The sequence below is a fragment of the Trichosurus vulpecula genome, chromosome 2 (assembly GCF_011100635.1).
Source record: "Trichosurus vulpecula isolate mTriVul1 chromosome 2, mTriVul1.pri, whole genome shotgun sequence".
Taxonomy (NCBI): domain Eukaryota; kingdom Metazoa; phylum Chordata; class Mammalia; order Diprotodontia; family Phalangeridae; genus Trichosurus; species Trichosurus vulpecula.
This window is the reverse complement of record NC_050574.1, coordinates 63,769,979-63,795,318: the sequence shown is the minus strand read 5'-3', so window position 1 is coordinate 63,795,318 and position 25,340 is coordinate 63,769,979. Positions and strand designations below refer to the sequence as shown.

General features: G+C 38.2%; 1 protein-coding gene across 9 annotated transcripts in view; it reads right to left on the bottom strand.

Moving 5' to 3' along the window:
* Positions 1 to 25,340, bottom strand: part of EPB41 (erythrocyte membrane protein band 4.1) — a 193,975-nt gene that overhangs the window by 26,329 nt on the left and 142,306 nt on the right. For 2 of the 9 annotated variants that reach the window (XM_036745669.1, XM_036745673.1), the window contains exons 13-15: positions 22,998 to 23,054; positions 21,801 to 21,863; positions 16,117 to 16,293 (exon numbers count right to left, since the gene is read on the bottom strand). In XM_036745669.1, the coding sequence (XP_036601564.1) occupies positions 16,117 to 16,293; positions 21,801 to 21,863; positions 22,998 to 23,054 (297 nt within the window). Of the gene's footprint in view, positions 1 to 13,862; positions 13,914 to 16,116; positions 16,294 to 21,800; positions 21,864 to 22,787; positions 22,830 to 22,997; positions 23,055 to 25,340 lie in introns of all 9 variants that reach the window. The other 7 variants (XM_036745670.1, XM_036745674.1, XM_036745676.1 and 4 more) reach the window with 5 other exon arrangements.

Sequence of the window (25,340 nt, the reverse complement as noted above, 5' to 3'; positions counted from 1 at the left end):
GCCCCTTGAGTTTCTAAATGGAATCTGGATGTCTCAGAGAAGAGCTTGTTGGAGACAGCCTAGAACTGAGCACAGCCTCAGGACCCGAAGGCACAGATCCCAGCTCTGCAACTACCAGCCTGGGCACTATGAGGCCACTCAGCTGCTTTCCTCATCTATCAAACACAGACATTACATAAGTGCACACAAAAGGTATAAGCATACTTGTATTCCATGTCGCACAAAGTCATTACAAGGAAAATACTTTGTATGCTGAAAAGCACTAAAGAAATGGGAGTTGTTTTTAGATACCCAGAAGAGTGCTAAAAGAAAACACATGCATCCACATATCCACTTAGTAGCAGTATTGATGAGCTTCTTTCCAGTTTAGAATGCAGATGCCGTTGGTGCTGCCCTTCCCCGACTAAAAACAGGCAGGACCTTCAATGTGCAAATGGGCCTTTAGATTTTAAGACATAAAAAATTTTGGATGGGCACTTGCAATAAAAGATAAATCAGATCTGGCAATAGCTTTCTTTGCAAAAGCTAGATGAGAAAACAGTGTACAAGGATAACAAGATAAGCAGCAGGTTCTGCTCACCCCTCCCCCACCATTCTTTCACAGAAAAGGAACAGAAACAAAAAAGCAAAAACAAAAAACCAGTCATTCAAACCCCTCCACCCACCCACCTTCAAACCCAAGAATAGAAGGCTATATGAAAATAAAAGTCTAGGTACATTTCAAGTGAAAAAACAAACAGGCCAACTTATAGTTTGAAACTTATAGAAAGAAATTACAGACTCACAGAGACTCAAGATGGGGATAAACTAACAACCACGTATCTTTAGGGGTCTCATAAGACCTAGGTAAAAAGAGATATCAGGCAACAACAGATGTCATGGGGGCATGCAGGGAGGCACTGCTTAAGCCAGACTGTCTGAACTTGAGCAAGCGCCCTTACCTCTACGAGCCTCAGTCTATTCCTCTGTACAAGGGAAATAATAATTATTTTCTCACCTTTATAGGATCATGCTTTCTACTTTCCAGAGCATTATTTAGGAGTTATTATTTAAAATCTTTTGCCTTCATCAACCAATTCCTTCCCCTAACTTACTCTTTTTTACATTACCCTTAGCTATAATTCTGCTTTTTTCACTGTATCCCACTTGGACTGTACCCAAGAAATATGGTCTTGTGGCATCCACTAGTTTTCTCCATAAAATTTGCAGTCATTTTCAGACTCCACTACCATATACATGGAATATAGCTTGGACTTTAGTTATTTCTAGGGAGAAGAGTTGATGTAATTAAATCAAATTGGTCCTTAATGACCAATCGTAATTCTACTCTAAAAATATTTTCTAAATAGTAGTGTTATTAGATTATCCCCAATACAGGTGAATGCAAAAGCAAAAAAAGCTTTGAGATAAATGCCTGATGCAAAATTAGCCACTAAGTAATAGAAAATTTGGCCTTTCAGCTGCACTCACCAGACAGGGCTCCGCAGGTCAAAGAGGTGTTCTCAAGCCTGAACAGAGCTGTAAATGGTAAAGTACTTGAGCAAACATTAGACATTAGACCAAAAGCTCCTTGTAGAGGGATGCCTTTGAGGACCAGTTATATTTCAGCACAAAAGGAAGTTGCCCACTCAGGACAGAACAGTCCTCTAGGAGGTTCTACTTTCCCACCAGCATGGAAACAGTCCAGCACTTGGTTTGTTTGCCTGTACTTTAAGACAACTCATTCCAAAAGATAATAAACAGAAACAACAGGAAGGGGTAACAAGGAAACCTAAAATCAGTACTAAATTAAGCTTTGTAGACACCCACCCCTGAAAGGAAACAGCATCTTGATTCCATAGAACTATATTCAGAAGAAATTAGTCCTTTGCTCTTAAAAAATTCCACTATAGGGAATATGGTTGTTAACTTTTTTGAAAACCACCCAAAGTACTAAGTTATAGAAACATGATGTCAAACATTGTAGTTTTCTCCCTAAATAACTTTTATATTTCTTAGTCACAGTCCCTAAGGCAAATACTTTCAGCTGGTTAATACACCACATGCAATGCTAGATTTGAATAATCACCTGGATAATGCAAGTAGAAGATGAAAGGTTCACCTTGGGTAGAATCCGAAGTCTGCTCAGAGATGAATTCATACGATTTCCATTAATGCCACATCAGTCTCTGATCTCACACCCACTCCCACACTCCCACACTTCTCCTTAGTGATTAGAATGCCAATGGTTGGATGGCTGATAACCATTAATCTGGGATGTGTTCATTTCAAACAAAAGAAAAATGTACCACGTCAAAAAATGTTTCTCTTTGTAAATTATGTACTTGCTGTATAGATTTGTTACAAAAATCTCAATTTTTTAAATGCTAGATATTAAGCAAAATTTATTTCAGATTTAAAACATAATTTGAAGAAATCTGATCTTAAACCCAAAGGATGTCTCTGTCTCAGGGCTAAGCACACAGAAATGAATATGCCAGATGTAAGTCAGTAAAGCTTAGTAACTAAGTACAGTGAAAAAAAATATGGGTTTAGCCACCTAGACAGGCTAACAGGTTGGCTTGTTAATGATAATGTGAATTCAAGAAGCCTAATGTAACATAAAGAATAAGAGACCTTTATCAGTCTGGGCTCTAATACTTACTGAGCATGTTGCTACCTTCCTGAAGCTCAGTTTACCTGGCTATAGAATGGGAATAGCTTTCATTTTTACCTGTCCCGAAGAGCTTGTGAGCAAAGTGCTTTGTAAATGAATGGGAGCTATTAGTCTTAGAGAGCTCTCTTTCTCTGCCTCTTTTCAGTGAACCCAATTCTGCACAGTACTATTGCTTCCTATTTCCTTAATGACCAATAGAAACAGGACTCAGATTACAACAATATTTATTTATGATAAGTTTATGTTACAGAGCGAATAATCTGAGAAAAATATCAAAGAAAATGTTCATGAAAGAGACGTTTTCAGTAAAAAGTTCTTCATCCAATTATCTTTAGGTTCATGCAGCTCCATAACTCAACAAAACCTCAAGACTGAGTGGTCTCAGTCACCGATACTTCATGGCACATAGAAGGCTTTATTGGAGAGCACGCTCCTAAAACAAGCTACGAATCAAGGAGCCAATCATAGCAGAATGCTCTTGACCAAGAAACCAAGACATTACTCTGAATCACTATCATAGATAATGTCCACACATCCTTGCACTGCATGAGGCAATGTTTCCCACTAACAGAAGAAGACTCTCCCCGATATATTCGCTACAATTTATGAAAGGAAAATTTCTTCTAGAATATTTTCCTGGAGAATCTCAAATATAACATGGCACTGGGTATAAAACTGGATCCCAAAGCTTGAAAATGAATTATTTCCTTTCCTTCCATTCACTGCCCATCCACCTTTGAAATTTACCTTTTGTACAAGATACAGCCTGACTAAAATTGGAAAGATTCATCACCAGAAATATGGTCAGCAGGAGATGAATTTTGTTGGCCAAAGAAATTCATGATAACCATCTATTAAGGCATAGAGAGACTGAGATCTGTATCAAGATAGGAAGTTCACCCACACTGATGAAACTAGCAATCTGAAATAGCATTACTTTTATAGAAGAGAAGAATTACAAAGGAGAATGAGCACTGGAACTAGAATAAGAAAGTTTAGATTCCAGTCTTGGAATCGCTCATTAATTATAACTATAAGAAAATCTTTTAACCTCTAAGGACCTTGGTTTCCCCATTTGTAAAGTGTGGGGGGGGGGAGAAGAGAAATTAATGCTGCATATAACACTGTGAGTTATTACTCTTATTTAAAACCATACTATGGAAGGTTTTCTGTATCTGAACACATGCAGCTAATATCAGCCAACTGTGATCATGAAACAGGATATGAGGGAATGACACTCAAAAATAAAGTGCTCTGACCTTTTAATACACTAGCATAAGATATGTAGTTGAGTAGACATTTTCAGAGAACAGTTACAGCGCCTGACTTCATTGTTCATAATGACACATTTTAAAGCGATGGATTTCTGGTCATTTATAAAAATGCGTTGGTCAGAATAGAAAAGCCACGCTTCCCCTTTCCCCCAGCTCCACAAACCATATCTGGTTTTAACAACCTAACTACAATCAACAATTAGTATTATTTTTAGGGAAGGGGGGAATATAGATTCCCCCCAAATAGGTTCTGTTTTGAGGGTGCAGCCTTTATTAAGGGAGTAATCTTGGTGGGGGAGGGGGGAACTAAACCTTAATTAGAATACAGAATAACTTTGAAATATCTTTTAAGCAGCAAAATGCTCAGAGCCTTCAAGGTCTTTAGTGCCTCAATGAGTTGGGATTTCATTGACACGGGTACTCCTTCCAGCCATGCCAATCATAAGTCATCCAGACCTACTCATCCTGTGGGACATCTTTTCTACAGAGGATCTGCCCTGTGTGGTGTGACTTTCTTTGCATTCTCTTGATATTTCAAGGATAACAACGGAGCAGCACATGGGCTGTCCACCTGTGTTCTCACTCTTGCCATGTGACCAGCTAGTTTTCTATTTTGAACAATATTTGTATACTTCAACAACATCCTTTATGCCACTTTTTCCAAACAATTACAATATGTTTGCAATATGATGCAGCCTGCTCAGGTACATGTGTACCTATCTATTACCCACTGGGTAATGCTCAACTTCAATTCTTCAGACACTATAGTGCTCCATGACTCAACCAATACCAGAAGAATACTGGCATTTTTAAAAAGACTTTGCAAACTTCTTTTAATGACCCCAAGTTTATCCCTGAAATAATTTTCCAAAGGCAATTGCTCCCTTCCTATGAAATACTAGTCATAACTACTCACTGTCTGAAGTCCAAGAATTTATATACATATGTGTATTATATGCATATATATGTATTATGTCACATATATTTGTGTGTGCTTGATATATCTATCTAGATATATATACATATATATATATACATTCACACACATACATGGATGAAGAAGCTATTTAGATTATGTATGCAATTGCATGTTACAGTCTGGATGATAGGCATTCTTCATTTACTTTGTTTTCTTTGTATAAGACAGTCAGGGTTGAATTTCTTAAAGTGGCTGATTGTGGACTGCATTTAGGAAATTCTCCAATATTTGAGGGCTTGATACAATATCACACAAATATGAACAGCTGAAGGACTTCACCAACTACAAGGAATCCTTCTTCAACTTAGATTCTGTGATAGATCTTCTCCATGACAATGGTGAACACATCTAGTGAGTATCAGTTCCCTGTATTATGCTTTGATGGATATTAATGATCAAAAGGTTCAACAAAGTTCTGCTGTTCTTTCTTTCAAAGAATCTTGAATAATATTAACACATGCATGAAAGGCACCTTACTGAAAGAAAGCCTTTCACATAGCATTTTTGTCTACCAAATCAAATGCTTTTTATAGTCAACAAATAATAAGCACAGTTAGATCTTGTATTCTCTGCATCTTTTAGGCAATTGTTATGGTAAAGATGTGGTCTACTATGGAAAATAACTTTCAAAAGCCTATCTGTTTCCTTCTAATATCTTTTTCAAAGATGCCCTCAGTGCAGGTGTAGATTATTCTGACAATTGTCACACGAGAAATAAAATCATTTGGGGGCCCAAAGTCACTAAAAGAGGAGTTAGGAGGATCTAAGCTCATTGCAAAAGCCCAGGGATACTTCCTCAAACAGGATGGAGAAACATGACCCTTTCTTACTAACAGACAACCATACTACAAGTAAGTTTTCAAATTCTCATGTCTAGAGAGTTGCCTCATATACCTGAGTCATTCCCTAAAATGTTTTCTGACCTATCAGAATCCCAAGTGGCTTCCCAATGTTGTGGAGCGGTTGAGTTTATTATGTCAAAATATGCTTTTAAGGAGAATGAATCAGTGGGTAAGGAAATGTGGCTAGATGAGCAGGGAAAAAGAAACCAGGAGGCTGAGCTAGAAAGAATGAGGTAGGAAATGAAAACTGAAAGAGAAGGGGGGAAAAAAGGGAAGATAAGCATGCAGAAAAGGAATCAGAGCTAGCACCAGACACTATAGACCGTAAGCTACTTAAGGACAAGAGCCACATTTAATAAAGCTTTGTGTCTCCCACAGCACATAGCCTATTTCTTGATACAGTAAGTACTCAATAAAGATGAACAAAATTGGTGTTTAGGAGCAGTATGTAGTCCTCTCTCTTTCCACAGTCTTTCCAGGAGCTAATCATATTCAGAGCTTTCCTGAGTTAAGATTTTCTAATTCATATGTGGGCTGCTGCTTATGCTTTGGGGTCAATGGAAGAAAGAATTGGGAGGCACATAATTATATCTTTGACTAGTTGCAGAAAAGAAGGAATAAGACTCAATGCCTTGTTTAAATTAAAAAAACAAACAAACAACTTTTGAACATAAGTCTTGCCACACACGGTCATCAGGCCCATTATCTATCTAGATCTCTGACAAAGGCATCAAGGGATATTTGGAAAGACATGGCTGTCCTTTCTGTCACCAGCTTCAATGGTCCAGCCAGCCAGAGAAAAGAGGGTTTGGAGACACAAGATCCAGTTCTACTTCTAGCTCAGTCTTTTACCACCTGTATAATTTTGGGCAAGTAATTTTACCTCTTGGGACCTCAGCTACCTTGTCTATAAAATAAGGGAGCTGAAAGTGGGGCCACATGCCTTAAGGCCCATAGCAGCTCTTGAACCCTATGAAAGCCAGAAGGCATCCATTTTCTTTAATACTAGATTATGAATGTTATCCATAAATTTATCTAAGCCCTTTCCAAAGTGACTTAATGCTACTTAACCCTTACCACTGTGAAGAAAATGTTTCCTTTAATTTATACTCAAATTCTCTCTGTCAAGTTTTAGGGTCCTCCATGTTTTCTACTGTAGGATTTAGTAAACAGGTCCCATATTCACCATAATGAAAACTTCTATGATTTTTATCAATTGTCAATTGTGTCCTAAAGAGACTAGAATAAAAAGGTTCCCAGTTTTAAGCATCAAAGTTAAGAGCAACTGTGAGTATGATGGGAGGAAAAAATTGCTGTATGAAACAGAAAGAATGTAATGCACGATTATAGTCAGTTCTTCACAATGCCATATAGAAGTCTGGGGTTTTATCACTTTAATATATAAGGAAGACAGAGGAAGCAAACTTCGCAAAGTTCTAATATGCCATCCTTATTTTGACCAATACTCTGGGCAAACAAAAATCCAAGTACAGAGGCTCAGTTCCTTCTGTTTGTTTTTTTCCTTGCCCACTTTCTCTTATTAAGTGACCATCACTGGGTAGCTAGATGATGTAGTGTAGAGAAATGTTAGGTTTGGTGTCCGGAAGAGCTGAATTAAATCTTCCCTGAAGACACTGACTAGCTCTGTGTTCAAGTCACTTCATGTGTCAGCCTTGGTTTCCTCATCTGAAAATGAAGATAATAATAGCACCTACCTCACAATGTTCTTGTGAGGATCAAAGGGGAAAACCTTTGTAAAACACCTTGCAAATCTTCAAGTGCTCCATGAATGCCAGCAATTAGCTCAAGTCCACCATGTGACTTTGAGCTCTCCTATGAGGTCACCCTGGGCTCTCTGATTCTATACCAACAGAGCACCAGAAGCCATCTTCTGTCTAGTTCTGGCAGGTACTACACCAAACTGGAAAGGTTTCAAAGTATAAATCAGGCAGCATTCCATGACTATTGTCCAAATAACAGCTTAGTCAAGTTTGGAAAGGTTCATCACTAGAATGTTGGCTTCTAGGTGATGACTTCTTTCACCCGCAGCAACTCATGAGACTAAGTCATAGAAGGCATTGATGGTGAGAGCACCCACATGGGTGAATTACAGATCCTTGAGTACTTAATTATGCCTCCTTATGGCATAGAAGTGACCCTGGGTTCTCAAGGGTTACACCCGCAGAATTCAAGCTCTATAAAATCTTACTAAGCTGGAAAGGTTTTCAGCATAGGTCAAGTGGCTGTTTCTATTGTTTAAAACCAGTCTAGCTAGCTATGGGGAGGGAGATTCATCACTATAAGGCTGATGAGCCTTGTAGCCCTGCCCAGCAGGCACTGAGTTTTTGGGCCATAGCAACAGAAGGTGGCTTATGGTCCATAGAGAGAGTGTATATGTCAAAGAAATCAAGAGGTCTTTTGAAATACTTAAGAATTAAACAAACATCTAAAGGCTGATCTATAGGAAAGAGGAAGTACCATGCAGGTGACTTAGGAAAGTTGGAGACAAGGAACCTTCAGTTAGTTAAGGAAAAAGGAGGACAACAACATCTCAAAGAATTTAAAATCTACAGCTAACCATCAGGTCTCATCTTAGTGAATAGTGTTCATCTCCCTTCCCACCACACCTTCTACTAGACATGGAAATAAGAAGCAAAATTAATGAATTTAAATTGAGCTACTTATGTGCTTCGCCAAGGCAGGTCAGATCCTCTCTGTGTCTTTGGATCCGTAGATCCATGATCTATCTCCAATGTGATACTTACTTAAATTCTACAAATCTTTTACCAAAAAAAAATCCACACCTAAAGACTGCCCTTTGACCTTTTCCTATTTTGTGGATACTGGTACAACATGTAGGACTATCTCTTAGCATGACTCTTGCTACAAGGCAGACCTTTTCTAGTCATCACTGTCCTCCATGACATCTTCTACATCACATTTTACCAGCAAGTCACTGTTGGTAACATGTTACAGCTCATGTACTGCACATCTTTTCATTGCCCTTTGAGTCAATTGTAATTTTGATTTTTTTTTGAGATGGACCAAGACGTCTCATGATGTGAACTCATCTTATTAAATTCTTCTTCCTCATATTTTGGTGGGAGTGTTTGTGAGAAATGAAATGGTCCAAAAGCAGAAATGATGAATAGGAACTAAGGGTGTATAAGCTATTAATTGGGTAAGTTGAATTATAGACTGTGATTTGTTTGGAAACAAATCAAAAAAATAAACAATGCATTTAATTTTGGCAGCTTCAAATATTAGAAGAAAATAAACTCTGTTGTCACTCAATTGCCACGTGCAAATATTTCAATCTTTAGTTGAGATCACACCTCTACCAACGTGAGCACTTCTCCAAAGGTGTGTCCCTATGTTCTCCTGCACCCTCCAATAGGTTTGAACCAATCTGAACCAATAGGTTCAAAACCTCTGTCTCCATCTTCTAGCCATGTCTGGCACTTTGCAAGTATTCAATGAGTGCTTATTGATTTGACCCCTGTAGCCCTCAGGCTATTCATCAACTACTCTTCACTCCCACTGCCTGGTGTGCCCATCCCCTTCTAGGATCATATTATTTCTTTGACACCTTATATGTGACTTCTTGTGTTTAATGTCGCTTATAAACTCAGCATGTGCATCGCCATTTCCTTTTGGATGACTTCAAATCTAGACTCTTGGGCAACTGCAGTTTGGGTTTTTTTTTGAAGCATACTTGCACAAGTTTAAAAATATTCCCATAAGTTGGTGAGATCTTCTGAACATCCATCTTCCTTTTAGCTTGAAAAGATGGTAGAAACATCAATGATAGAACAATGCTTTAGATAGCTTTGTGGCTCCAGGCTAAGTATATATAGACTTAGTACCAGGGAGTCTGGTTTGTCCCCAAATTGTTATGTGTAAATCAAGACACCAAGTTGGATAATCTTCCCACAGTCAATTGGGATATAAGAGGCAACAGAGAGACAAAACCCAAATCCTCCACTTCTTTGTTCTGTGCTTAAACATCTAGCTCTCCCTGCCCTTTCACTTGTCAACCAAATCATACATCAATATTTAAAACTAAATCTTTCAAATGGAGACACTTTCACTAAGAAGTTATTTCAGAGTAGAGTCCAGAAGCAATGACTGGGGACTCTCCTTCTAATACAGAAAAAATAAGAGAAAAAAGGCTAGTTTCAGCTATGAAATATACGAACCTATACATAATCTTTTAAGTACAGCTATTAGAAATCCAAAATCAGTATGTCCAATGTTTCACCCCCCTCACAACCCTAATGAATCCATTAGGATACTTTTTTAGGATTACTGTACTATCCTGAACAGTGGCTGTTTGGTGGTGAAATTTACTTCTGCAGGCCATGACCATGGCCTATGATTAGGAAACGGAAACTCTCATCTGGCCAACAGGCACCTGTGATGAAAGTAGTGATCACCGGTCTGCTCAGTTTTGAGAAGCATATAAGGTATTGCCAGTTTAGAGATTTGACTTTTGATGAGAATCCCAACACAAAGTGAGACATGCTTCACGCAAACTTCAATAATAGGAAGCAATGTTCAAAAAGAGAAACTGACAATCTGATCTTAGACGGTTATAAAAATAAAAGAAATTTCTATAACTATTTTCTCTTTATTTTCTTAAAAAAAGATACTTTCCACCAGTGAAATAATTTCTTGTCCCATTTGGCTATGATCATGTCTTGTACACCCTCATAAATAATGGAAAAGACCAGGACTGAAAGACTTAAGATAATCACCCTTAATTAAGGAAGTGTAATTTGATATTTTGGGCCAAACAGATTTTTTCTGTTACTTCCCCTTTACTTACACACACACACACACACACACACACACACACACATTTAAGATGTGACATACACAGGTCTATTCTCTGACACCAGCTTCTACCACTCAAGCTCTCTCTTCTCTCTGCAAGTTTAATGGGAATGCCTAAATTGAAAGAGTGGCAGTTTTCAGGAAATAATCCAGAATCATTTCTACACACGTCAAGAAACAACATAATGCAGATGGACACTAGCAGGAAGAAGATTCTGGGTTCCAACTTACTTTTTTTGTTTGTTTTAAGCAGCAAGTGTCTCAAAAGCCAAAAAAAAAAGCCTCTTTAAGTATAGAAATCCCTATGCATGACTATACATATGAACTCAAATTTGAAAACCAATGTTTGAAACTACTTTAGCCAATTCATCCAGGTAGGTACATTTGGTGCCCCCCCAAAGCAAGCAGCATGCAAAGTTGAGTTAGTTTTAAAGTCAAAATAACTGGTGAAGCACCAGAATTACGGTCTGAACATAGATTGCACTCATATTTACATTCAAAGAAGCCCACAAATCAACATGCAAGCACAAGACAAAAGCTCATCACAATAATACTTCCACTTGTATTACCATTATTAAAAACATTTGGTGGATTTAAACACAAATTTTCAAGAACACATTTGAACTGCATCAAGAAAATTAAACCCATAAATACAGATTTTAAGCTTCTTGTCATGGGTAAGTATTGCATCTAGCAACATCATTATTTCTTAAGTCATAAAGAGTTCAACAATATATTCATTCTGAGAAGTAAAACACCCTCAATAACATTTACAAACAGAACTTAACTAGGGCAGGGTCTCACAGTAAATGTGGATTTCAGTACCATACTGTTTGCTGGAGGATAGAAGAGGACTCTGGAAAATATAGCCCTGGCTAGACTTTAAAGGGCAGTGGCAGTTGGTTGGTTTTTTCCCCCTTTTTTTAAACCATTAACCCCTTGTTTATTAAGAGACAGTTCAGCTCTCTTCGCTATGCTAGGCAGCAGCAGCAATCTGTCCCTGACCATCTCTGAAATATTCAAAAGAAGGCCACAAATGTCAAAAGCCTTTTTATTTTTATATTTTACAAAAAGGCTTTGTATACTGGTTTGTTTGACTTCCCCCAGAAAAGGAGTGGTTATGGATCAGACTTCATTGTTTATTATGTATATTCTTAAGGCTTCTGAATAAACAGAAAGTCAGATTTTTTTTTTCTTAAACCACGGAGCTCATGTCCCATGAATAACTGCTGAAGAACAAGGGAGAATCCCATAGAGTACTCACTTTGCTTTGTGTGCAATCTTAGAGGGGGGACAACACAGCTACAGTAATCAGGAAGAACATGCAGGCTTAAGAGTCAGAGCTCTTGGAAAAAGTACTGACCTGCCAACACTTTTAATCTGATTTGTCTATGGATTGCAAAGGCTTGTTTAACTTCAGTGCAGAAAAGCTGGCCTGGCAATCCATTGCCACTCCTTTGTACCCCAAGACATGTACTGCACAAAGAGGAACACATTTTATAAACAGAAGAACAGTGGCAAGAACCCTTATGACTGAGCTCCTGAGAAAGGAGAACATTATACAGGAGAAAATGCAGTAGACAGAAGCCAAGGACAATAGTTCAAGGTGGTCTTGAAGTTTCAGGTGAGCACCCTATTTTCAGGTCACAGAAAGACCAACCACCAAACAGCTAATGCAAGAACCACGAGAAAAGACATCATGAAAGGAATACGAGGAGATGGAAAAATACTAGAGTACAGGTAGCACTTTTTGAGGGACTTGTGTTCCTCAGGGATTGGAATGGAAACCTTGGGAAGAGTTTCTTCATTTTCTTGCTGGGGCAAGGCTCTCTCAGTGGATCTCTTTTGCCTTTTTATTTTGTCTTCATCCTGTACTAACAGAGCACGTTCCTGTGTCTGCTTTCGTGGTAGAAGATCAAGAAAGACAGAGAAAGATGAACACAATGACAGATGGAAAATGCTCAAAAAATGGTACTTGGGGATGTGCAAAGTATTAACTCAGGCAGATATTTTGGAACCTCTCTGCCAATCCAGGAATTGACCCTAATGAAACAACTCACAAGGGCAGTGCTCAAGGATCATTCATGAGTGCTCTGTGTGAGCTTCAGAGCAGTCCTCTTCAGAAAATCCACCCAAGAGTTTGGGTCATTTCTGTCATGTGGGCAGTGCTGATTCCTCTTTACACAGAGTAAGCAAAACCAGCAATGAAGCATTTTCTCACCATCAGAAGTTGTGTCATAAATAGAAACAACAGAATAGAAAAAGTTATCTTGGTATCTTCCCAAGAACACACAGATCAAGCCTAAAAAACTGTAACTTCATTCACTACAGTAATTACTTTTGCTCCAAGAAGCAAACATCTTAATCTTATAAATTTTGAAGGTTCTGCAAAACAAAAAAAAATATAAAACTTTATCTCATGGCCCCAAATATGACTATGGACAGTACACAAACATCATTCAGGCCACTGCAGATCTCACACACATACTCACACACAAACACATAGAGAGACATATGAAAACTACTTTTCATATCGGAAGCTCTTTGCCATTAGCTTTTCTCTTTTCACATATGTCTTTTCATTTGAAGAACTGTCTTTGGAGACATGACTTTACAAATCAAATACTAACAATGTGAAGGGCTATGTGCTACATTGTGTAGATGTTTCAAGGGAAACTGGTAGGCAGCTGAGAACTCTCTTTTTCCCTCTCTGTGCACTGCCATCTGGGTATGAGCCAGGTGTTATCTAGGAGAGAAAAAATTTGGCCCTAAGTTCTTTTAGTTGAGCCAGCCTCCTCTGGTCGCTTTGGAAGTTTGACACTGATTCTTTGCACACCCCTAAGTGATGTGTATCAGGGAGAAAGTAGCTGGGGTACTGATCAGCAAAAATGGGAAGAAAAAAGAAAAGGAAAGAAAGGATGCAAAATTAATGTGAATTTTAAAAGAAAAGGAAACCGAAAGGGAGAGAAAGACAACATAAAAAGAATAGGGTACAATTAAATTGGGTTTCTTCCCTCCAAATACACAGTAACATCCTCATGCAGCTTTCCAACTAGCCATGCACAGATGAGCAAACCAAAAGCTGTCAAAGCTGCTCTTTGAGCAGGTGGTCAGGAGTTACGCCGGGAGGCTGAAGGATGGGAGTCTGCTGGTGGAGCCCAAAGAAAAATATTACTCAGCAGCTGCTGCGTGGTCTGGGGCAGGGGATTCTCTGTTTAGTGCCATGACAAGAGCAAATCCTGTTTCAGCAGCATGAGTTCTAAGAGCAGCTTTACCTCAGGCCCACCAACCTTTCTCTCCGAAGGAAGGACAGAGGCTTTCTTCACCTGGGCATACACAAAGCACGGAAAAGTCAGTCGCCTTGCAATGCACCAAAAGAGGGGAAGAAGATTCCTCAGAACACGGAACCATCATCCCAAGAGTTAAAGGAAAAGGAGGAAATAATTTAATGTCAAAAAGACCATGGGATTTAAACTAAGGCTGCACTAATGCTCCGGTGCACACAGGACAAAGTTTGAAAACACCACCACCCCCACTCCTATACCCCCAAACCTCCAAGTGTGGCTCCTCACTGGGGCTCTGAGCCTTCTCTATAACATATGGGGCTCAATACACTGCAAAACATAGCCTCACCGGCCATGCAGAGTTGAGTTTCTTTGCATTTATAAAAAGGTAACAGTAAGAAGAAGAGTTCCCTACTAGGCTTTGAGGGCCGCCTACCCTTAACGCTGGGTTTTGCTCTATTCTCTTTGTTTATTCACCTTGTACCTTCAGTATATATACCACCAAATGCTCAAGGGCCCCTATGGGTCTGTCAACCTAGCTAAAAAAACATTTCTTAATGCTCCCCCAAAATAGCTCTGAGACAATCTCCAGAGGGGACTAAAATGTGTCATACTTCTGGAAATGGGGCCCAACACATATTTAACACTCAGAAAATAAAGTTCTAGTTTACTACCAGATTTTGGGAGGAGAGGAACAGAGGTGGAGGGCTGATAAATAGGTACTTTCTAATGTTTGGACAGGGAGTAACTGCAACAACCCTTATGGAAGTTAGCTTCCCAAAGCTTTGTGTGGATATAACAAATTTGAACAAGGGTTGGACTAATCCATAGAAATGCTGGCTATCTTTCCAGCAAAGGAGGTTGAAGGTGGGGCAGGGGAGGGAGAGATGCATGTGGCTAAGGATTCCTAGGAGAAAGAGGAAGGGGGTTGTAATGGGTGGATGAGAAGAATACGTGTGGCTGGCAGCAGTGGCCTGCCATTGCTGGGAGCTCTGTACACAGGCTTTTCACCCTACTCTGTGAAGATATTTAAACAGTTACAGAATGTTAGACTTGTTGGGGCCCACAGAGATTGTCTAATCCAACTTGTTTTAGAGGACTGTTTGCCTAACTTTACCATATAGCTTTGTCAAGACATAGCTTTAGACCAGAAATAGCTTTTGCAGGCTAACGTTTTTTTTTTTCAGTTTTAGATACTGTTACATTTAGACCATTGCTCTTATAATCTGATAATTTTTAAAAACTAGTCTGTAAATGGCTAAATCACCACTCTTAATTAGGATTATTACGATCTTCTGGGGTGAGAAAGACATGATTTTGAAAATGTTAAATGTTTGGTGAGCTGAATTACAATCTTTCCTTTGCATCATTATGACTCAACATATAAATGATAAATTTGTAGAGAATAAAGATTTTTAAATGAGTCCCTGGGTCAGTAATTTTCATTGCTCAAGGTAACCTTTGAGAGATTCATCATATGGAGCTATTTAATTGGGTGTATGATTTCTAAATTAGACCATGGCATTAGGAAGGGAATTAAGGACAGTCCCTGCAGAATCTCCCTCAACTCTTCCAAGTGCAGCAAAAAACTACGAAAACTACAAAGATTTAAGATTCATCTCTACAAAGATAGATTCTAAATTGTTGATAGCATTTTCTAAAAATGAAATGCACCAATTTAGATCTGGTATTCAGCAATCTTTGAAGAATAAGGCCTCAGTTTATTAAGAAAATTGTAGGTATTAGTCCCCAAAGTTACCAGATTATTCAGAAGTGTAAAACATGGCTAAAAATATCCCCTCCCCCACTCATTTTCAATTCTGAACCTGTTAATATCAACATTTTGTACAAGGTACAATGCTCATGAACTCACTAACAACAAACATTTACTATGTATGTACTAGGTACTTAATAAATGTTTATTGTTAATGAGTTTCTCTCCCTTCCTCTAGGAAATTTTAAATCTAACCATTTTGCTGCCTTAAATTACACTTGCCAAGAAAGCCCCAGCTAAGAGTATTCTGGTAGAAAGATTTCTCAGTGTCCCGTCAATTATTGGTCCTGGCACTGCTTCTTAAGCATCCATTTGAGTGGCCTAAAAAACTTAAAGTGCTCACCAGAAATACCTTGAAGCTGTAATAATATCATGGGACGCAAAGAATGTTTTATCTACACTTTCCAGTTGAGAATGTGGAAAAGTCTCATTTTTTCCACGTGTCCTGACACCTTATCCCACAGTACTCACTCCTTCTCCTGAGGGAATCTGCCCGTTGAGGTTCAGTGTCCGGAAGGGGGAGTGAGTTGACAGGCGCTTGTCCCACTCACTGGGCCGAGGCTCTGGGACAGACTCCATGAAGCTCTTCTTGAGCTCGCTAATGCTGGCATGGTGCTTCCTGATCTCCTCCTGGGTCTTGTCTAAATCCTACAGTTGAGAGAACAAAAAAACAAAACAATAAGCACTTTGAGAATAAAACCAGACCAAGAGCAGCCCATCAGAGGCAGTGGGCCTGGCAGAAAACACACCACATCCAGGAGATAGGTTGCCAAATCCATAGTTGCGCTAAAACTGAAAATAGATCGCTGGGGTAAGCTGCCTTGTTTTCCTTCCTTTTCTTTTTAAAAACAAGGCACTTTTCTTAGAAGCAGATAAGCATCATGACCAGTGGGCATCTTTGAACAATTTGATTTGATCAGAGTTGTCAAGAGGATTCATTAATCTGGCAGCACTAGACTAGGATTATCTCTGAGGTACCCTCAATGCTAAGATTCTATGACTTGTCAAATTCCCATGAAGAGTTCCTTCCTTTATTTATTTTACATCTCTCCTTTCTCCTATGATGTGCTGATACTGGAGAGAAGATTTACCCAGCTCTCTATCACCTAATCCAATTAATGCGGATGGTTTCTCAATTCAATCACCCTCATTCTGGGTTAGGTGACACTGAACTGGTTTAAGCTCAGGCAGGATGGAGATGATAAGAGAAAAGAAGAGATTGTTACAGGTTGCTAGGACAAAGAATCAAGATCCCACCACTAAGAGTGATATTCATTTTTATCAGGAAGGTTGGCAACCTTGGGCTGCCTCAGGACTTATAGCTATTCCCCTAGATCATCAACAGCAGCTAAAGTAATGCAAGGTATGCCTTTGGCCATTTTTTTAAAAATTATTTTTACTTTACAAACAGGTTGAATCCCATTCTCTCTGATAAAGTTCATCACAGTAATCTTCGATGCTGACCTAATGCTGGACATAACAGCTCATCTACTTTGGGTTACTGATGACATGGTACTGAAGAATTCTCTACCAATTTTCATTACCCTTCTCTACCAATTTTTTCTTCACTCCCAGGTACAATTCAAGGGAATGAGCTTAATCTAATAACTTTCTGTAGATGAGGGTGTGGCTATTGCAAAAAACACAATGATCTGCATACAAAAGATATTTAAACTGAACTGAAAATAAGAAAACTGTATGACTTAAGCAATGGGGGGGGGGGGGGATACACTCAGGTACAAGAACTGAGAAGCATGAAAAATGGCCTCAAAATAAACTCAGTTCTCCAAAGGAAGTTCTTACCAGAAAATGCCTGAGCCACTTCTTGAAGACAAGAATTTCCATGCTCCCTTTCTTGCCTTTTTTCTGAAAAGAGCCCAGAAGACCCATGCTTGGGTTCAAAATACTTGGGAGGTCCTAGATGTTTAATGGCTGCTAAAATTCCAGGAATTTCTTTCTTATCAGCATAGCTGTATACTCAGAAGAAGGTGGATGTTAAGTCCATGTCCTAGTTTACAGCATATTTCAGGACTGACTTTCATTTGGCTCCCAAGAAAAAAGCCTCTTTTTACAAGAAAATAGGAATTAATTTAAAATAAAATTTTTTTGAAGGCCTTTTTAGAGGCTTGTACTTAAAAAAATTATATATGTATATATGTATTATATATGCATATATATACATATACTCACACACATTTTTGAAAGCAATACTAAATGGAAATTAGCATGGAGGTAGAGGAATCAATAGAAGAACCCTAATTTTCATTCTGGATCTATAGTTTACTTACTAAACTCAATTGCTACTGAATCTATTTGCCCATTTACTTACATTAGACTGAATTATGAATTTTTGCTTTATGATCAGTCAAAGACTGACCCAAGAGAGGAGATCCATGGTTTGTTCTTCAGAGTACTTCCTGCATGCTGGGATGAAATGTGGGTATTTCTCATGCATATAGGCTTCACCATTGAAAAGTGACAGTTGGAGTTTTTGTTTCAGCAAAGAGCAAAAGGGATATATTTACTAGCTAAGGAAAAGCATGAACAAGCTGGAGCCTAGTAAGAATGTAGCACCTTATGACCTGATTTCTGCTTGGAAATTAAATGTATGAAGAAGGTGAAGAATAAAGGTAAAGAACAACTTTTTTAAAAATCAGAAGTATTTAAGTGGTGAGCAGAAAAAAAAAAAAACAAAATCCAGCAAGAGAAAAAAAATCCATCAAGCCAGAGTTGTCTATAGAAGCCCTTTAATGACTGAGAATGGTGATTGCTATGTCCCTCCTGCCAAGCTTGTGACACTGTTTGGGTCCTGAGATGATATGGGCTTTCGATGTCAGCAAAATGAAAAGATACTAGATTTGGAGTCAGAGGACTTGAGCTTGAATTCTGGCTATTTAACCACTTATATATAATCTTGGGCAATAGAGAACCTTGCTGGGCCTCAATCTTCTCACCTGTACAACAAGGCATTAGACTCAGTGATCTCTTGAGTTCTTTCTAAATGTAACTCTATGATCTGAAGCAAATGGATTCTTAGTGAGGTTAACTAGCCCTCTGGGAAATTTGGGGGTAGAAGGAGAAGGAATATGGTAGGGATTTGGTAACAATGAAGGAACTCTGAAGGCAACCGTTTCAAAGATAATTACTGTGTGCACTTGCTTTGGAAGATGAGGGTGGAAGAGACAGAAGAATTTTAAAGTGAACTTGACCTTGTTTATGCCAGAATAAGAGCAGCAAATGGGCATAATACCTTGCTCGATGACAGATAACTTGCAAGATATTCTTCTGGAAGAGGAAAAACTTTCTCCTTAGAGGAAGCATTAAGGTATAATCAGCTACATTTCCTCAACAACCCAAAGGTTAGATAATTTTACAGATATCCCCAATCTCATAATTTCAGCAGTAATCAAACCAAAAAGCTTTATTAAATAGATATGTTTTCAAAAGTTGGTTAGTAGTTTCTATTTTAAAACACACACACTTGTTTAGGAATCCCCTCTCATGGCTATTAATGAAATGCTAGGAGAAAAAAAAAGCACATCACACATAGGAACACCGTCAATCTTGGAAATCACAACACACTCTATGGAACACGAGGTAAATATATGATTGGCACTGTAGGTTCCTGTTGGGGGAGGGATGGGAGGAAACATTCTGCAGGGAGGAGGCTTCTTCTCAAGGGTGGCCTAGTTAAGAAATACATTTTTATTTGAAATTGCCAGATGATACTCTAAGGGGCAAATGCAATTTTGTTATCATCAACCTCTGGAGCCTGAGCCAATTCTAGCCTACGCCTAGGTATACAGATATAGGCTGGGTTGAACCTAGTGAATCTGCTAAAGTTTGAAATAATGCACAGGAAATTTAGAGTCATCACTGGCCCACAGGACTCCCATTCCATTTTACCTGGTAGAACTGAAGGAGCAAGGGACTGCTTGTCTGGGTGCCTCCCTAAACCTAGCTGTTAGATTACTCTTTGGAGGGTACTATCAACAACGGAGAAAATAAAGAAATATGGATTAAAATTCTTAATGTTTAGTTTCTGAGAATTAAATGCAGTAGGATCTCAGGCATGAAGCTTATCCTGCTGGATATTAAAAATACACATAGAGCTGGCAAAAGGGAAGAAAGTAATTCAACAATCTGAGATTTATGGTTGCTATCTGGAGGCAAGTGGCTTTCTCACATTTCAGATGAAGAAACAACCAGTCAAGGCTAAGTGAATTCACAGAGGCCATATATTAAGCCAGTGGCAGATTTAAGGAAGAACTCTCATTCCTTCCAACAGCTTACAATTTAATTTGACCACAGAATTGTGCTATATGAAGACTAGTATCTAATATATGCTTTTGGAATGACTGATTCATCAACCTACACTTTTCTAAAATGGAAGAAAGGTGATGATTTCACTTGACCAGGCATACTATTCCTTCCTTTCCCAGCACCCTGCTAACTGCACTTATCCCTTTGCATGCCTGATATAAATAATTATGATTTAGACAAATGTTTTATTCATTTGTCTGCAAGTGTTTAATATTCTGATCAACACTGTCTTAGATCATAGGCTCCCAAGGTGCAAGAACTGTGTCTAACTTGTTCCATACAACACAATGTCACGTTGGCAACAATCTCTCAGTTTCTTTAATCACAGGATCATGATATCTTAGGTTAGGAAGAGAACATGACAGATTATCTAATTTCTTCCTTCAGTCAGAACTACGACATTACAGGAAGCAGAGTACAGCTCAATATAAGGAAAAACTTACTAACAATTAAGGATATCCAACTATGAGATGGGCTGCCTCAGCAGGTAATGAAAATTCTCTATCACTCGAGATCTTAATGATCTAAAAGCTCAATGATCACGTGTCAGGTATGTGGTGTTTCAGGTAGGAGCTGAGAGCTATTCCTACTTGGCTTTATGAAAAACACTAAAAAATCATCTCAAATTATAATTGATTCAATTTAAAAATTCCTACAGAGAAGGAGAATGAAGAAACCGATGCAGCGATACACCCCAACATTCAAGGAACCTTAGTGAGGAAATTCTTTACACTTAAGCTAAACCCTTAATACTAGAATTAAACTTACTTCTTTCTGCTCTGCATTCAGGGGATCAGCTGGCCATTAGCCTCTGAGTCCTTCAAAAGCTGGAGGACAGTTAATTAAAGTACCCTTCTAGAGAATGAATAATAGAAGCCCTCTAAGTCTTGTTCAGGGGTCTTAATAGCTGACCATTTTATCAATTTTATATAGTTCTTTTCTCAAATTTAAGCCTAGTTATAGAATCTAGGATAGGATATAGTAGGTTAGGAGGGAGTCTGACCAAGATTGGCAATAACAAGAGAGTTATCTCATCATTCCTATATTACTCTCTACATTGTGCCCTGATTTGCTTTTCCTTACTGCCTTTTTTTTTTTTTTAAAGACGGCAGTATGTAAGTATAATGGAAAGAACTCTGGTCTTGGCAGTCAGAAAACTTGGGTTCAAATCAGCTATGGAAGCCTAGGCAAGTCATGCAACCCTTTTACCTCAGTTTTCTCATGGGTAAATTGGGGTAATGATATTTACACAATCTGCCTTATAGAGCTGTTACAAGGAACAAATGGGGTCAAGTATTAAATAAAATGTGTTCTTAGTCTTCCTTCTTTTGTGGCTTCTTTTGGTTTCTGACGTTATGAATTTAGCAAGCTCATCTGAACTCTGATCCTATATTAAAACGTCTTTAATACATTTCTAATTTGCCCATCTTACCATTCCCCTATCTCTTCCATATTGTCTCAGGCCAGCAGATGAAAATAATGCAACTTTTATTTGGGATCTATGCTCATCTTTAGGAAAATTCAGGAGACTTTGAGCATGATATGAACTTCTTGAGAATAAGTAAATGGCTAACCAGTCCCCCATTGGAAATGGAGGTAGTCCCAATCATATATTTTTCAGATAAGTATGACAGATGAAAACTAAAAAGGCAGGAGAGATGGCTGCAAATATTCATGTTTTATCAACATGCAAAAGCATTTTTTAAATCTAAAATTTTCTCATGCAAGAGCATGCAAAACCAAATGCAGCATAGAAGGAAGAAAAAGAGGCCAACAAAGAATGCAGAAGGTTCCAGGCAACCAACTGAAATTAGCTTCAAGTTCATACAAACCTCCAACATTAAATTGCTATGTCTGATATAAATGTTTTCACCATCTAGTCTCTTTGTTTTTTTCTGTGAAAATGAAAGGGGGAAAAAAACAGAAAAGCACAAAAAATTAAAATGTTGTTCTTGCGGGAAAAATTGCAAATTGGCAAATCAAAAAATGTTTAAAACCAAATGTCTGGGACACAGCATATGACACAACATGGAATGGTCATGGAACCACAAGGACAAATGGAAAAACAATTACTACCAAAAAAAATGGATGAATTTGTTTATGAGTGATGGAAGAATGTGGTAATTTCATTTAAACAGACAGTGCTCCTTGTTTTATTGGCTTCTTTGACATCAAATTCATGCTTCCTACTCATATCTGAAGCCACAAATATCTTTCAAGTAAAGAGAAAACGCAAGTCATTTAAAAAGCTTTGAAGCTTGTGGATATCTAAGAAAGATGCTCACTTATCTTTCAACATCAGGTTGCAAGTTTGGTGACAAACTACATGACAAACACCTCTAATGCTTTGTATGAGGCAGGTATGTAAGATTATTTATGTCATATACCATCTCTCTGGTGTAAAAATATCATTTACCTCACTTATATAAGAAGGGAAAAATAAAGCAAAGGAGGGATGGGCAAACAAAGCCAGTTTCTGAAAATGTCATAAAACTACTAGTTTGATGGTGATTTTGACAAATTTGAATAAAATGCTGTTAATAACAAAAAGGCATTTGCGCCATTTTACCAACAAGTCATACCTTCTAGCTGACACATTCCATGAAAAGGTGAAGGAAGGATTGTTTTTCCTTTGGTTTCCTTTGCTGATCACTGCTCTCCACATGAAAGCATGACTCATATCAAAAGTGAGGTAAGGACAGCCCTCAAATAACCCACAAGAAGCCAATGAAAAGAATGGGTCACTGTCTCTTTAATGCACTTGAAGTGAGCATGGGCAAAGTGGCAATGTTGCTCTGTGAAATTGAAAAGTGTCTAACCTTCCTCATTCTTATCAGATCTTCTGTTTTTTCTGCAGGTTGCTGTTTTGCAGTAATTAAAAAAAAGAAAAAAATGATAAAAAAGTTGGTTCATTGAAATTTGCTTGGACCTTCATTTTACAACCTTAAAAAAAAGGAAAACAAAGGTGGAAGAAAAAATTGGGGCCAGAAAAAAAATTAAAAGGAGCATGAGCAACTGTCAGCACAAACCTGGATTTGGTCACCATTTATGGTGGGTGGTGTGACCTCGATGTGGGTTTTTTCCACCTACATTTAAGAAATAAAGTGGCAAAAACATTTCAGGTTAGAGGGTTTTTCAGGAATAGCTTTGCTCCAACACGTAAGTTGAACATTTTAGTGGATTATAAAATACAATCTTATATATAATCATCATCATGCAGTCTTGAGGAAGGTGTTATAGGAAAGGGGCTCACTCACTTCCAATAGCAATCTATTAGTTCATTTTCCCACCTTTGAAGCCAAAAAGGTCACTTAGAAAATAGATTTAGAAAAGAGGATTCCAGGTAGTTATTCCATTTAGCTTAAGCATATTTAAGTGAGCATGCTTCTTTAAAGGAAAGGCTGATTTGATGCCATTACCAAAAATAATGGCCTTAATCAAATTGTCATTGTCTGTATAGTTGACGTTATGTTTCTTTTGGTGATCTGAAAGCACTTCAGATAATATTTTAAAAAACAATTTCATAAGTAAAAAAATTTGAGGCATGATATATATTTCAAAGCGACAAATAATTCACATTTGCATCTAACACACATACAATATACAATATGATTTAAAACCAAAAAGGGAAGTAAAAATTTTGCTAGCTGACCAAATTTTTTTAAAAAAACCATCCATACCTATACGTCAGCTAATCACATATTAAATCACAAAACCCTCTGACCTAAAATGGACACTATGCATCATTAAATGTGATGAATGTACAAAATACCCAATGCATGAGACCTCAATATCTGCAAACCAGTAATGCATAGTGACAGACCACTTCCACCTATCATTCTGTCATCAAATATATTGTCCAAATTTGATAGATATAATTTCCTTTTATGCAACAAAGCTATTTTGTTACTTGGATTATATAATAAATGTGGTTTTAGGTGAATGTCAGATTTCTCTCAGCACTACAATTCTAACTTGCTACAAACAAAATCAGAACGGAGTTTATTGTTATTGTTAATATGTGGAACAATTAAGATAATTGAGGATTACCAGAGATGGCTTTCAACTGATTACAGTGAGATTACCTGAAGTACATTTACATAACAATTAATTGGCAAGAAGACTCCGTCCTATCACTCAAATGGGGGCACATACCAGGGGAAAATTCTTCCCACTCTGCTACAGTCACAATAGCAAAGAGATGCTATTCTTAGACATAATTATGTCTGTCCTACAGGCAGGTAGAGAATAAGTAAATTAGCAGAAGACCAGAGGAGTTTTAGCCATTGCCAACATAGCTCCCTGCCAACTGTTATAATATAACACTTTCCAGACAGTCAGCGTAAAGGATGGAGGGGCAGAGGCAATGTCATCAGAAATGCCAGGCTGTACAATGAGCAAGAAAAAGATAGTCAGCTATGATACTCCGTTATAAAGGCACTACTAACACTGAACTTACAGTCCAGTTGTTTTTCAGTCACGTCTGACTCTTTGTGACCCTATCTGGGGTACTCTTGCAGAGATACTGAAGTGGTTTGCCATTTCCTTCTCCAGCTCATTTTATGGATGCAGAAAGTGAGGCAAACAGGGCTAAGTGACTTGTCCAGGGTCAAAAAGCTAGTAAATGTCTGAGGCCAGGTTGGAGCTCAGGAAAAGTGACTCCAGGCACAGCACTCTATCCACTGTACCCACCTAGCTGTCCCAAGATACTGAACTAGGTGGCCATAACAATGCTTGCATGGTCAGTGTATATATACATATGCACATTCTCTCTCTTTGGACCCAAGTTAGACCCAAAGCACAAAAAATTGACCAAAAAGATCCCTGCAGCTGTATCATGTGGCACAGTATAAAGAACACTGGACTTGGAGTCAAGACACCTGGGTTCAAATTCCAGGCATGCAAACTGTTAGGCACGTGACCTGGCCAAGTTATTTCCTTTCTTTGGACCTCACCTTGCTGACTTCTAAAATGAAGGGGTTGAACTATATGACCTCCAAAGTACCTTTCCAGGTCTAAAATTCTGTGATTCTAAAGTGAGCCAGTCTGATCTGTAGTCTGGGGGAAGAATTAGCACAAAAAGAACATAGTTAATCACATTGCCAAGGTGGCAGAACTTTCTTAACTGCTTGATCAAATTCAAAATCTCTTCTTAAAAAGATTGACCCCTACATGTTATCAATAGTGAGATTTGTACCTTCTCTAATAAGGTGAAATGTACACCTCAGGACTAGTATTGCTTATACATGCTTAAACAAGGTTACCCTAACTCCTTCCTGTTCCTCTGGGAAATCAGCTGATAAACTTAATGCATTTACAAAGAGGCTCAATGATTCTATGTACAATCAATCAGAGCCATAACAAACTCAAGA